General features: G+C 36.5%; 1 protein-coding gene across 5 annotated transcripts in view; it reads left to right on the forward strand.

Annotated features, from left to right (window-relative positions):
- KCNIP4 (potassium voltage-gated channel interacting protein 4) overlaps positions 1-14,951 on the forward strand; it is a 1,115,920-nt gene that overhangs the window by 1,074,070 nt on the left and 26,899 nt on the right. For all 5 annotated transcript variants that reach the window (XM_073237778.1, XM_017680981.3, XM_017680973.3 and 2 more), the window contains exons 3-4: positions 3,477-3,546; positions 10,590-10,660. In XM_073237778.1, the coding sequence (XP_073093879.1) occupies positions 3,477-3,546; positions 10,590-10,660 (141 nt within the window). The remainder of the gene's footprint in view (positions 1-3,476; positions 3,547-10,589; positions 10,661-14,951) is intronic.

Raw genomic sequence — 14,951 nt, forward strand, 5'->3', positions numbered from 1 at the left:
AAAATGAGAGTGGGAATTATGTGTGCCACTCAAGGCCATCCTCATGCATACTTTTCAGTGATCTTTTTCTCCTCTGGATGAGACAATCACGGAAACTTCAGAAGCCACGTGAAGATGGCCAAACTTTTGCCTCTGTCCTTAGTGACTCTGAGGAGATCCATCAACTGATCTGTATACCTACCCAAGACAGTTAGATGAAGAAGAAATATACTATGTTCTTTTAAATTTGTTATATATTTGGGGGCATATTTGTTACAGCAGCAAGAACCAAGCTATCTAATACACCATATTGTTCATGATGCAAACTTAGCTGCACACATGGCATAGTCAGATCATTCTTGCTGGAGAGATGGAGATACCACTCGTGCAGAAATCCTGCAACAAAAGAGGTTAGGGGTAAGTTAGAGGATAGATCACTTGTACCATTTTGTAAAGCCATACAGTCCTATAGAATTTGGTTAATTTTTCTTACGTGAAGGTAATAAAATCCATTGTTCTCTAAGAGCTCTTCAGAATAAATAAAAGATCATTACTCTCTGGATTGTTATTTCTATCAGGTCTTGTTTTTGACTTTTCTTCTGTCTGAAAGCAGGCTCCGTGAGGGCAAAACCTTTAATTTGTCTATTGCTAGAATAATTAATTTGTCTAGTTCCTAGAATAATAAACATGCAGTATGCATTGAATAAACAAATTAATGTAATGAATGTAAGATGAATAAAGACAGATTCATCTGGTGAAACTTACCACCCTAAAGTGTGACCAGGAGCTTTCAATGGACAGGGAAAGGATTTTTTGTCTGACACAGTCCTGTGAATAAAAAAACAAACAAACTCACGTGACATAGTGTCAGAATTTCATTTCACGTATATCTATCAAACCCATCTAGAGACCTAAGGCAGCTGACAAATGTGCTGAGGGCAGATGTCCCTTCACTTGCCATCATCAGTCCTTGCTAGAGTCACTTGAACTGCCAGGCATGTTTCCAGCTCTGACCTTGCAGAAATTCACCACCTGATGGTAGAGAGCCATCTATTTGCTCTCTTCTTACCCTCCCGAACAGATGGCTCAGAGTTAAAGAGCCAATAAATCCTAATTGCCATACGTGAGTGGGTCCAACTACAAAGTACTTACTTGCTCTTAAAATTGGCTTTGTTGCTGTCAACCAAATAGAGATATTTAGTCAAAACTTTTGAGTGATTAGCTATATACATGGCATCTTCTTTCCTTCTGGAGTTGTAGCTGCTGATTGTTCAATCATTTATGTATTTGTTAGGATTCTCCCGAGAAACAGAACCAATAGATATGTGTGTGTGTGTGTGTGTGTGTGTGTGTGTGTGTGTGTGTGTGTGTGTCTGTGTGTGTGTGTCTGTGTGTATAGAAAGAGATTTATTTTAAGTAATTGGCTCTCATGACTGTGGAAGCTTAGCAGGTCCAAAATCTGAAGGGTGAGGCAGCCAGGTTGGAGATTCAAGGAAGAGCTTCAGTTCGCATCCACAGGCAGTCTGCTGTAAAATCACGAGCCAGTGTTGCAGATCGGGTCTGAAGGCAGTGTGCTGGAGAATTTCTTTTGCTTGGAGGAGATTAGCCTTTTGTTCTATTTAGGTCTTCAACTGTCTGGATGAGGCCCATCTACATTGTGGAGGGTAGTCTGCTTTACTTAAAGTCCACCCATTTAAATGTACATCTCATCCAAAACACCCTCACAGAAACATCCAGAAAAAGTTTGGACAAATACTTGGGCATCGTGGCCCAGATGAGTTGACACTTAAAATTAACCATCATAGTTTTGCTTACTTGATTTTCTTCTCATTTGTTTTTGGTTGTCTTTTCTTTGCTCCAGTCCTTTTAGGTCCTTGGGATCATTATTTACACAGGGCTCATCTAATCCAAAACCTTATGACGATCTAAGAAGTTCCAGGCCCACTTGCCAGTGCTCCCGCTGAGTAACAGGGCGCTTTATCACAGAACCTCCAGTTCTGCCTCAGTGAATGGAGATACCTGAGTCACAGGTTTATCGTAGTGATTGAATGGGATAAATATACATTGACAAACTCCTTGAACATAAATTCACCTTGAAATTATTATTTAAACTATCAACAGTCCTACCTTTCAAACCTATGATTGAGAAAATAAAAAACTCCTTATGTGACACACATTATGGTTGTAACTGATCACTGGAGTATAAAAAGACTAAACTAATAGATCGTTTGTTTTTGAGTGGATAATGATTTTAAGGGTTAAGAGAAACTTTAAGGACCACAACAGATGATTTTGAAGATCCCAGACACAGTATCAAATTTATAATGTATAGAATATATCTAAAGGCAGGGAAGTTAACACACCCTGGACTCTCCCCCACTGAATTGTGGGAAAATGCCAGGTAGTGTGGGGGATACGTGACAACTGAAGCAAGGGATCTCAGGTGAACTTCCATGAGATGCTACCCAGAAGGACCAGACAGAGCTTATCACTTCCCCACCTTCAATATAAAATTCACAACCCGCATGTGATTTGATATTGGGTTATTATGTGTTTGTAAGTCTTCACTGCTCAAGGAGCCTCTGCATCTCAGATTCCTGACCAGAATGTTCTTGTAACCCTGAAGAGTGGAGGAAACTTTGCCCTCAACTCAGTCTACGGTCCACTTGCTTAGTCCTCATTTTTGGCACCAAGGCAGACCTCTTTTAACAGATTAGATTTCAGTTCCTTTCACAGAAAATGCCCAACCCACTCTCACAGAGGTAGTTTGCCCACCAGTCTCCGCAAGTAAATGGTCCAACATTAGCGGAGTTTCCAAGGTCCGTATCTGTCAGTTTTAATAACTCCATTCATGAGACAAAAGCAGGTATTCATTACATTCAGGTCTGTTTCTTTCAAGACCCTCTTCCCCAAAATTCAAAAAATCTTAGGGTACTGTCTCACTCAAGGTCACTTATTTCAAATCATTGTATAGTGTGATCCTGAACATCCTGTTAAGAGAAATTCTTAACTATTCCTGCTTGAAACTTCTTGAGCCAGCTTGGACCCAAAAGGAGAACACCATTTTCTCATTGAACTAAAAAATATGTGGGTCCAGCAAATCTTCAGAGGACACAGCACCAGGATCCAAAAAAGACCATACGATAAGCATCCTGCAGTATCCCTTCTGTATGAAAAATAATGCAATTTCCTCTTACCTCATTGATAATAAACACGTCTTCTTAAAAGAAGCAGTGTGGTTTTTAATGTGTCACAACAGCTCTGATATTTCTAATATGCCATGATTTGTACATTTGCAGTTGTTTTTGTTTGTTTTTATTCTGTGAGACTGGAACAAAGAGAAGTTATAGTGTGCTTTTATGCACTTTGTAACAATGGATGGATGGTTAATTTTCTTGATGCAGCTCTGCACAGTAGACAGTTCTGTTACAAAATGTGCAAAAAAACTCAGTTTTATGAACGCTTTGCTCATATTGCTTCTCTACCATTTTCTCTAGGAATGCCCCAGTGGTGTTGTTAATGAAGAAACCTTCAAAGAGATTTACTCCCAGTTCTTTCCACAGGGAGGTAAGTACAAATATGGACTTGTTAACATACTCTCAATTAGAATTATGCTTGCAATCTTGAGTTTGGTTTAACTTATTATGGCATGATTCTACAGTTTTAATCTTTACGTAAAAACAATAATGCACAACATGCAAATGCAGATGGATTTCAATATATCATAAAAGGGAACTACTTGCAAATGATTGAAAAGCCAAGTTATTCAAATATCTTCAGTTTAATATAACAAGTAGTATTCCTGTGTGCCTAGCACAAAAGCACAGTGCTTTTTGACTATGATGGCTTGGTCCTGTTCTTTCACAGGCATTCTCGGGCTTTATAAATATCATTTGACTCTCCTGGCTCTCCAAATCAGCACAAATGTAATTATCCTCAATTTTCAGATATTAAATCTGGGGCTCCGAGAGGTTAAATGCTTTGCTCTAGGTCGTACATCCACTAAGTGGCAGATCTGGGTTACAACCTAGATTTTTCTGTAACCTTACCTAATATTCTTTTGATTGGAAAAAACACAATGAGAGAGTGATCATACATACATGTTAGAGATGGGTGAAGAGATATATTTGCTGCTGGGTCTTACAGTTTCTTCTTCAACCATCCACCAGGATGGCCAGCTCAACTTGTCCCACAGCCTACTGTGTGCCATGCTGTGTACTTGGTGCTGATATTGTAAGATGAATAAGATGTAGTGCCTGTCCAAAAGAACGTTATCATCCAGTGTAACAATGGACAATGTCAACATAAATGTCAACATAAAATATTAAGTATGAAGATAGGGGTTTAAAAACAGTATTATGAGAGCACAATGAAGACATAACTAGACGACCTGAAGAACAGGGAGGAAATTCAAAGGAAGCTATTCAGACACATTGGACCTAAGCTGAAGTGGCCACAGTTCAAGAGGCGTCTCATATGTGCATGGCCCTGGCACATTACTCCTCCCCTTCCACCAGCCCTAGCTGGGACCCTTCCTTGTAAGTAAATGTGGAAACTAGGATGCCAGGATAAGCTGAGAAGTTTGTCTGTTGCCTTGACATCACCCTTCTTACTGCTTTCTGCAGGAGCACCATCGTCTCATGCCAAATAACTGCAGTGGTCTCTGAACTAGTCTCTCTGAGTCTGACCCTCTTCCCCGGTCCCCCGCCCTGCTCTCCTTTCAGTATGAGCCTGAGCAATCCTGTTAAAATGTAAGCCAGGTCATGTCCTTGCTCTGCTCAAAGACTTCCATCCCAGCAGGTTGTGGTCGCTGACCCCCTAGTCCACCTCTGCCTCGTTCTTCACCTCATCACTTATCAATTCCACTCACTATGCTCCAGCTCCACTGAACTCCTTGCCATTCTTTTGACACACTGGTCACATTCCTGCTTCTGGGCCTTTGAATTTGTTACTCTGCCTAGAATTCTCTTCTCCCCAATATCCACATCAGTATCCCACCACCTCTGATTTTATTCAAATGCCACCTTTTCAGCAAGGCTTTCTCTGGCCACTGTAACTTAAACTGCAACCCCTTAAGCTTTTCCCATGCCTTTTCCCTCTCTTATATTTCTCTTTATAATTAAGAGCACCTAATAATAGATATTTTACCTATTATATTGTTTATTGTCACTTTCCCCACTACAATGTCATCTCCAAGGGAACAGAGGTTTCTGTCTTCTCTGTTCACTGCTATATCCACAGGTACTGGCACAGTGAGTGACAAGTAGTTGTATTTGAAAAATACCTACTGTACAAATAAATGAATGCATGAATGAATGAATGACACATCCGATGGATGGTGGCTACAACAGGCAAGGGAATAATACCTGTAAAAGGCAATTTGAAATTGTACTTAAATATTAGTTGTTTCATATAAAAATCAGATTCTCTTTTGGTTTTCAATCCATTTGGTTTTAGATATTTCAATGAGTTGAAGACAGTTTTGTGCATGACCTGTCCAAATATAAATTATAGTTTAAGATGATCTTTTAAAAGAATTAAATTAGAATTCTGAGAAAACACAGGGTGACCCATTATAACATTAAATTGGATATATCATGGGTGACAGCACCCCCCAGGCCCCATTTTATTACTAACAACACACAAACAGGTATTGGTCATAGGATCTAATGCCAGACTTCTAATGAGTCCCTTGTCTGCATTAATGAAGACTTTAGAATATTATCTGATTGATTCATATATTTCTATTAATTCATATCTTCTAAAAATCATGGAACTTCTTGAAGAAAAATCATGTTTACCATAAATCTAAGTGTCTGCCCACATATTGTAGACATTAATATCAAAGTACCCAGCACAAATGGAAATCGTTATTTTTTATTATCTCAAATGAAAGTTATTATGTGCTACAAATTGGATACTGCTACACATTAAAAATTTATCTCTATCTGAAAAATAACATTTCAGCGTTAGAGAATATGTACTGAATCACAATCCTTTGCAATTATTGTTACAAAAATCTAAAGGGATTTGAGGAAAAGTTGCTTTTTCACTCTTAAAAATTATTATTCACGTTAATTGAATGCATAAATCTAAAAGAACCAAGCATTACTGAAGGAAATGAAATCTTTTAAAGAATGATGACTTCCGATTTTAAAAATTAATATCATGCATGCAAATTGTATCTTTCAGTACTGCCAGAAAAGGCAAAATGTCCTAAGGAAAATTGTAATCTCCAGAGGCAGGCAAATTCATGTTATTACCATCCTCACACTTCCATGGAGTCATTCATTAGGTTGACAGCAACAGGTTTCTCTTCTTGTTAGCAATATCCATGCTTGTCCATAAATCACAACATCCTTCATTTCTTTAGGAAAATGCTTTGTCTTATCTACAGAACCTCCTGCAATTTGCTTTATGTCAGGCTCTTAGTGCTCTCTACTGCTTAGCCAGCTGGTCTACCAAGCATAACTGGTTTGGTGTTCTGAGTGTCAGCACCACTGGTTGAAGCTCCTGGTTTGTATGGGATAAGGTGTGCCTCCTATAAAACCAGCTGAGAGGAAATGTCTGGTTGGTGCTGTATCATGACAGCAATATTTTTTCAAGTCCTCATACAGTAGAAGCTTTAGTGTGGAAGCTCTTAGCTTACTGAGCATTTAAAAACACATGAAAATTGTACTTTCTGGGCCACTCCTACTCATGTCATAGGAATTTTGCACTTTGACTGTACGAGGCACCTGAAAAATAGTTATTGAAGGAATGAATGAATGGGCTCCAGTCAGCAGACTCTAAGTCAACAAACATTTATGGAACAGCCACTGTATAAGGCATTTGAGATAAGTGGATGAGTTTTAGGGACATAAATTTTTTTTAAATTTTAAATAAATCCACCCATTGAATATCCCTCTTGCCCTAGGACAATATCTAAGAATTTTCAGGATGGTTTATAGAGGACTTACTTAACAGAAACGATGATTCATGTATATGAACCTGCTTTACCATAGCAACAGCACCATGAATTATATATTCAAATATATTAATTTAATTCTATACTTTGGCTTGAATTATGTGGGAGTAGGGATGTTTTGGTGAGAAGAAAGAAGTCAACCAGATTGACTTCAATCCACAGACCTGGAACATGACAACCAAATGTATGTCTTCAAATGTTCTCTAAAATATTATATGTATTGATGGCTTTTTCAACCAAGGGTCTGTGTGGTGTGAAAGTAATTGGGTTAAAGACATTGGACTAAGTCAGGAGTCCTAGTCTGTGAATAGACTGTGCCACCACCAAGGTGTGTGGCTTGAATTTTTTTTTCCACTGAGCCTCAGGCTGTTTTTCTGAAAAATGTAGGACAACATTTTTACATCTGTAAAATGTAGAATAAAGCAATCCTTATATTTTCTTTCTACTCTAACATCCTTTATTTCTAAGAGTTGGTGTTGGACTGTCTTGATTTCATTAATGACTCTACTGTTAACTAAGTGACCTTAGCTAAGTCACTAAACACAGCTGCTCCTATTTTCCAGCTTTGTTAAACACAGCTAAATAGCTACATAGTGTACAAGATACTGTTCTATCCTAAGAATACATGAATTTTGTCACCCAAATGTGAAATTTCAGCATTTAATTTTCAAATTCGCAAGTAAACTTATAAAAAACTTGGGCAATCTCAGCATATCAAACTCAATAGCTATTTTCTTATATGTAAGGAATTGTGGTCACAGAAGACCATTGCGTCGTGGAGAAGAGAGATCATGTTAAATCTTTTGAGCCCTAAGCTGTGCTGAAATCTAGAATCCAAGATACCAGTTATTCATCCTTTTAACAAATATTTTTGGGTATCTAAAAAGAACGCAGAGGAAACCTGACCATACAAGCTTTTGTAGACAGTGTCCCTTCTGTCATGCATCCACATCTGTGCCCAGCCAGACATGGCCAGTGCCTGAGCTCCTTCCCCTTGCCCAACCAAAGCAAGCAGCACCATTCGGTTTCTTCAAGGAATCAGTCTCCAAATGCCTGCCAGGAGAATTCCAAACTCCATCAGAACCCTCAATGCCTTTCATGGCAGAATCCTACGAGTCTCTATTGAACATGAAGTTGCATCAAATTAGAATACCAGTCATTTAGACACGAGAGAGGTTTCACAAAAAAACAGGAGTGCTTTCAGGTGAAAATGTATGACATCCATAAAAGCTCTGAACCCATTTCTTCAAGGTAGTTGAAAAAAGGGTGACTTGTCTATGAAATAATACTAACAATAGCTTCAACAGTTATGGAACATTTAATACACGCCTAGGGTGTTCTAGGCACTGTGCATTATAGTATTTCATTTAATCTTTTCATGATGAGTGTCTGAAGTACATACTGGTATTGTTATCATTTTCTAAGTAAGAAAACCAAGCCACAGAGAAGTTAAACAACTTTCCCAAGACATGCAATTAATATTTGGTAGACCTGAGGTTCAAAATCAAGCAGTCCGACCCTCTATGCTGTTAACAACTGCTCTCTGCACAGTGTTTCTAGGTTGGAAAACTGGCTTAACTTTCAGCAGAATTGCCAAAGTACATATAGAAGACCTAGAAGGCCTCTGTACCACATTAGGGCAAACCTTGAAAGTATATACCCCAGGGGTCAAGCTTTAAAGCTAGAGCAACCCCATTTGAGAAAGAAGGTAATTATTATATGCCCATGTTATTTTGTTTTATAAATTTTAAAGAATTGCCAGCATTATTTGTTCTGAGCCATTATCCATGGTGAGTTCTGCTTGCTAAGGTAAAGGCATTTTCCCTGATTGTACAAATAGGGTAACAAGAGACTTGCTTAATGAAGCTCATTAAAAATGTGCAAAATCTTTTTCTTTCCTCTCCCCTGAAAATTAGTTTAACATACCAGCTGTCATCTCATATGTCCATAGGGCAATAAATGGTTCAAGAAATCTGGGTAAAAGTGCTGTTGAGAGCAAAACAACTTTGTAAATAAAAATAGGTTGCCAATTCTTGATTATTCTATAATGGAACTTTCCAATGCTCACATTGATCTAATTACAATTAAACCTCTGGTCCCATATCCAAAAGGATTTCTTCCTGCAGCCCATCATACTAGACAAACACGCAGTCTAGATGTAATTGTTTCCCATATTACATTATACCCAATTGTGGTGCCTGTTTAGTTCATTGAAAAGTTTTAATAATTCATATATTTAAAAGTAAGTGGTTTCTCATACCACATTTAAAGGTGAGAGGTGAAAGAAAACGCCACCATCATTTTGAGAAACAGTGTAAAATCTCCCTCTTCTAAATTACGGCCTTCAACCTCATTTACCATTGGGGTGAAGACTTCAGGAAAAATAATCCGTAAGTACTGCCTGGGAGCCGGGAGAGAAGTCTGTATGCAATTCTCAACTCTGGCTGCTATGACTAAGTTTCTTAACTTCCTTTAAAAAGCAATTCATAAAAGTGAAGTAAAAGGTGCAGAGAAGTTTGTTAAATCCCAATAAAAATAAAGGTTAAAACTTATAAAATAGAAATAGATGAGATTTTAAATAGAAGATTAAAGGCTAGAGCCAATGAGCTAAAAGGTTATAATTTATTTTAATATAAAAAAAGGTTAAGATAAAAAGCTAACACCTTGAGATGAAACATTTAAAATAATTAAGCAAATTTCATCACAGGTCAAGCACAAAAGCACTTAAAAACAAAAACTGTGCACTAAGTAAAGGCATAAAAAATATATGCACTTTCAAAATTTTCCTAATAATACTTTATTAGGGAAATACAAGAGAAACTGGAGAAGAAAAAGGAAGGGAAAAACTGAGAGAAAAAACTACTAGAAGCAAACTAAAAGGAAGTGTTGGATTTCTGAGTACTTCATGTTATTAGGCAGCATGGTAGGCACTAGGGACAGACAGCCACCCCAAAGTGTGTGCCTTTACCCAGAGTCCCAAGTCCCACCCAGCACCCAGGCAGAGCGGGGCTCCTTCTGCAAGCGACTGGCAACCTTTAGGACCACACAGTCCCCTTCCAACATGGCCACAGAACCTTCCAAGGCACCTCTGTCCGCAGTTTATCAGGCAACTTTACAGGTTGTGGTTTGTCATTCAGAAAGACTCATTTATATCCCACTCTACTCCTTATTGGCAAGTTTTTCAGCCTCTCTGAGTTCACGTACCCTTCTCTGAATTATAAAAATGATGAAAGAATTACTAAAAGCAACACTAATCATAGCAATTCATCTATATCAGATTATTAGTATTATTATTATTTTACTTCTAGATATCACTCCTGGCAAGCACTAAGCAATTTCCAAATGTGTTTCTGTTAATCTTCATACCCACCTGTGGCAGCATGACTGTTTCTAGTGTCAGTAACATCACCCAAGACTCCGATTTCCAGTCAGAAACTTAGAATGGTCTCTGTGTGGGTTGCTCAGTCTTATGGACTCCAATCACAATCCTCTGCTGAAAGAAGGTGGGCAACTGGGAAGAAAGCACGAGTTAAAGGAAACAGAGCAAATTTTCCTGAATGAAAAGAGGCTTGAACATGCTATATTAGTCTTACATAGGACATTGAAACACTGACTTAATAATATTTCTTTCTCAACATTTCAGACTCTACAACATATGCACATTTTCTGTTCAATGCTTTTGATACGGACCACAATGGAGCTGTGAGTTTTGAGGTAAGTCTTAGAAACTCAGAAATATGAAACTCAGAAATATGATTTGACTTAAGACACACAGAAAGGAATTTAGTCATTTTAGTGGGAAAATTTGAGATTGGGAAAATTTGAGACTTTTGTACTCTTTTTTATTGTGGTAAGGACATTCAACATGAGATCTACCCTCTTAGCAAATTTTTAAGTGCACAATACATTATTGTTGACTAAAGCTACAATGTTGTACAGCAAATTTGTAGAGCTTATTCATATTGCTTAACTGAATCTTTATGCCAATTGATTAGTAACTCCCCATTTCTCCCTCCCCTAGTCCCTAGAAACCACCATTCCAGCCTTTGATTCTATAAAGTTGACTATTTTAGATACTTTATGTATGTGGAATCATGCAGTATTTGTCTTTCGGTGATGGCTCATTGTACTTAGCATGATGTTCTCAAGATTCATCCAAGTTGTCACATACTACAGAAATGGACATTTAGGTTGTTTCCACATCTTGACTCTTGTGAATAGAGCTGCAATGAACATGGGGATACTAATACTTCTTTGAAATCCTGATTTCAGTTCTTTTGGATAACCATCTAGAAGTGGAATTGCTGGATCATATGATAATTATAGTTTTAATTTTTTGAAGAACCTCCATACTGTTTTCCACAAAGACTGCAGCACTTTGCATCCTCATCAACAGTGTGCAAGTGTTCCAGTTTCTCCACATCCTCATCAACATTTGTTACCTGTCATTTTTTTCATAATAGCCATCTGATAGGTGTGAGGTGACATTTTATCGTGGTTTTGATTTGCATTTCCCTGGCTAGTAACATTGAACATTTTTTCATATGCCATTTGCATATCTTCTTCAGGGAAATGTCTGCTCAAGTCCTCAAGGCCATTTTTTTAGTTTGGTTATTAGCTTTTCTTACCATTGAGTTGTAGGAATTTCTTACATATTATGAGATAACCCCTTATTAGATACATGGTTTCCAAATATTTTCCCCAGATCTGTAAGTTACCTTTTTACTCCTGGTTCTTTCTTTGCTTCTCAGAAGCTTTTTAGTTTGATGCCATTCCACTTATTTATTGATTGATTTTGTTGCCTGTGCTTTTGGTGTCATTTCCACAAAACTATTACCAAGATCAGTTCTATTACTTCTAGGAGTTTTATGTTTCAGGCCTCACCTTTAAGTCTTTAATCCAATTTGAATGATAATTGTATATGGTGTAAAGTAAGGATCCAATCTCAGTTTTCTGGTGTGAATATCCAGTTTTTCTAGCATCATTTGTTGAAGAGACTACTTTTCCCCTTTTTGCATTGTGTGTTCTTATCATCCTTGTCAAAAATCACATGCACAGATATATTTCTGAGTTCCTATTCTATTTCACTGGTCTGTAGGTCTATCTTTATGCCACTAGCATACTGTTTTGATTATTATAGCTTTCTAATATGTTTTGAAATCAGGACTTGTGATGCCTCCAGCTTTGTTCTTCTTCATCATCATTGATTTGTATATTTGTAGTCTTCTATGGTTCCATAAGAACTGTAAAATTGTGTTTTTCCATTTTTGTAAAAAGAAAATGTTGGGATTTTGATAGGGATTGCATTGAATCTGCAAACAGCTTCAGGTAATATGCACAGTTTAACAATATTGCTTTCCAGTCTATGAACTTTCCATTTGTTTGCATCTCATTAATTTCACCAGTGTTTTGTAGTTTTTGTTACACAAGTCTTTCACCTACTTAGTTAAGTTTATTCCTAAGTATTTTATTCCATTCTCTGTAGTGCCATTGTAAATGGGATTGTTTTCCTAATGTCCTTTTCAGATCGTTCATTGTTGGTATATAAACATGCAACTTATGTTCGTGTGTTGATTTTGTATCTTGCAACTTTACTGAATTTTTAAATTAGTGTTAGCAGTTTTTTGGTGGAGTCTATAGGATTTTCTATATATGTAAGATCATATCATCTAATTTCTTTTTCTTGCCTAATCTCTCTGCTCAGGACTTCAGCACCATGTCGAATAGAAGAGGGCATCCTTGTCTTGTTCCTCATCTTAAATGGAAATCTTTCCATTTTTCACCACTGAGCATGATGTTATCTCTGGGATTTTCATATATGGCCTTTATTATATTTAGTTTCTTTCCCCCTATTTCTAGTTTATTGAGTTTTTATCATGAAAGAGCATTGAACTTTTTCAAATACTTTTTCTGTATCTATTGAGATAATCATGTGATTCTTATTCTTTATTCTGTTAATGTCTAATTTATTCTTTGTTCTGTTTAATGACTGATTTTCATATGTTGAGCTATCTTTCCATCCCAGGAATAAATCCCGCATAGGCATGGATGATTTTTTTTTAATGTGCTGCTGGATTCAGTTTGTTATAATTTTGTTGAGGATATTTGCATTGATATGCATCAGGGATACTTGCCTGTAATCACCTTTCCCTGTAGTGTCCTTATCTGGCTTTGGTATCACAGTAATTCTGGCCTCATAAAATGAATTTGGAAGTATTCCTTCTTCACTTTTTGGAAGAGTTTGGTGTTAGTTCTTTAAGTGTTTGGTAGAACTCACTAGTGAAGCCATTCAGTTCTGGCCTTTTCTTTGTTATGAGATTTTCGATCATCAATTTAATCTCATGTTCAGACTTTCTATTTCTTCCTGATTCAATCTTAGTAAGTTGTATGTTTCCAGGAATTTATCCATTTTTTTCTAGGCTTTCCAGTCTGTTGGCACAGAATTGTTCATAGTAGCCTCATGATTCTTTTTATTTCTGTGGCGTCAGTTGCAATGTCTCCTCATTCATTTCTGATTTATTTATTTGAATCTTTTCTCTTTTTTCCTTAGTCTAGCTAAAGATTTTTCAGTTTTGTTAACCATAGTTATCAACAGTTGTTCCAGATACCAACTCTTAGTGTCATTGATTTTTTCTATGGTTTCTCTATCTTCTGTTTTTTTCTGCTCTGATCTTTAATTCCTTTCTTATACTAATTTTAATCTTGGTTCTTTTTCTGTACCCTTAAGGTATAAAGCTACATTGTTCTTTGAGATATTTTTTTCTTCTTTAATGTATTTTTTAATTAATGCATTTATTGCTCTAAATTTCCTTTTTAGTACTACATGATAGTTCTTGAGCAGGGGAAAAAATCCCAATGATTCCTTTCTCTAATTCTGTTCTCAACAAGTTACCCTTACCTTTCAAAAGAAATGCAAATAACAGCACACATTGGTTTGCTTTCTATTTCTTCTTATCTGTTTGTACAAGAAAAGTACATTTCCCCAGTCACATGACAACAATCCCTGAATGCCAACAATTTACCTAACATTTACTGGCATCTACCATGGGCCAATTACAAATGTAGGCCTTGGAAAAACAAAGCTGATAAAATCAAACCCTGCCTTGAAGGCCCAGTAAATGGAGGAGACCAGAAAGAAATTAAATATAACAAAAGGGTGTACTTACCAGTCTGACAATTTTACAAAGAAATCGCTTTTCAAATTATGTATTTTGGGTTATTTGATTTTGTTCATGAAGTATTATATAGATGCACTAGTAGGATGAAATACGTCCTGGATATTCATATAACTGAATGTATATACTTTATATAATATTTTAATATATATTTTACATATTATTGTTGAATTATTAAATGTATTTTATACACTTTATATTTTAATAATTACATTATTAAATTATTAAAATATATTTTATATATTGTGTATTTTATATATGTGTATATGTATATGCTAGCTAAATATATATTTTTATTATATATTATTATATATGTATTTATTATATATTTATTATATATGCCTTATATAGTATATATTAAAATATTTTATAATTATAAATATTTGCATTTATTACATATTTGATTTATATATTATATATGTGTGAGTATAAATGTATGTATATACATCTATATATATATCTATGAGAATACCCAGCATGTATTTTATCCTACTAATGCTTATGTTGGGGTTGAGTTTGTTCTCCTTGGCTCTTGTCCTCACTGCCACAAAGAAATGAACGAGGGAGACACAGAAGTGAAGCAGAATGAGTTTTATTTGAATACATTCCAAGAAGGAGCAGGCTAGAGTCAAGGTAGAAAAAGGTTTACTTGAATAAAGCATGAGTAAAATCAGGTTTACTTGAATAAAGCAGAAAGGAAGAAAAAACAGAGAGATGAAAGGCAAGCTCATTGAACTGCTGCTCCACATAGGGCATAATCCCCTGCCAACTCCTAAAGCCAGTGTCATCTGGAATCCAGTGTCCACATGGATCTGCATGGCATGGGAACT

The sequence above is a fragment of the Manis javanica genome, chromosome 5 (genome assembly GCF_040802235.1).
Source record: "Manis javanica isolate MJ-LG chromosome 5, MJ_LKY, whole genome shotgun sequence".
NCBI classification, from domain to species: domain Eukaryota; kingdom Metazoa; phylum Chordata; class Mammalia; order Pholidota; family Manidae; genus Manis; species Manis javanica.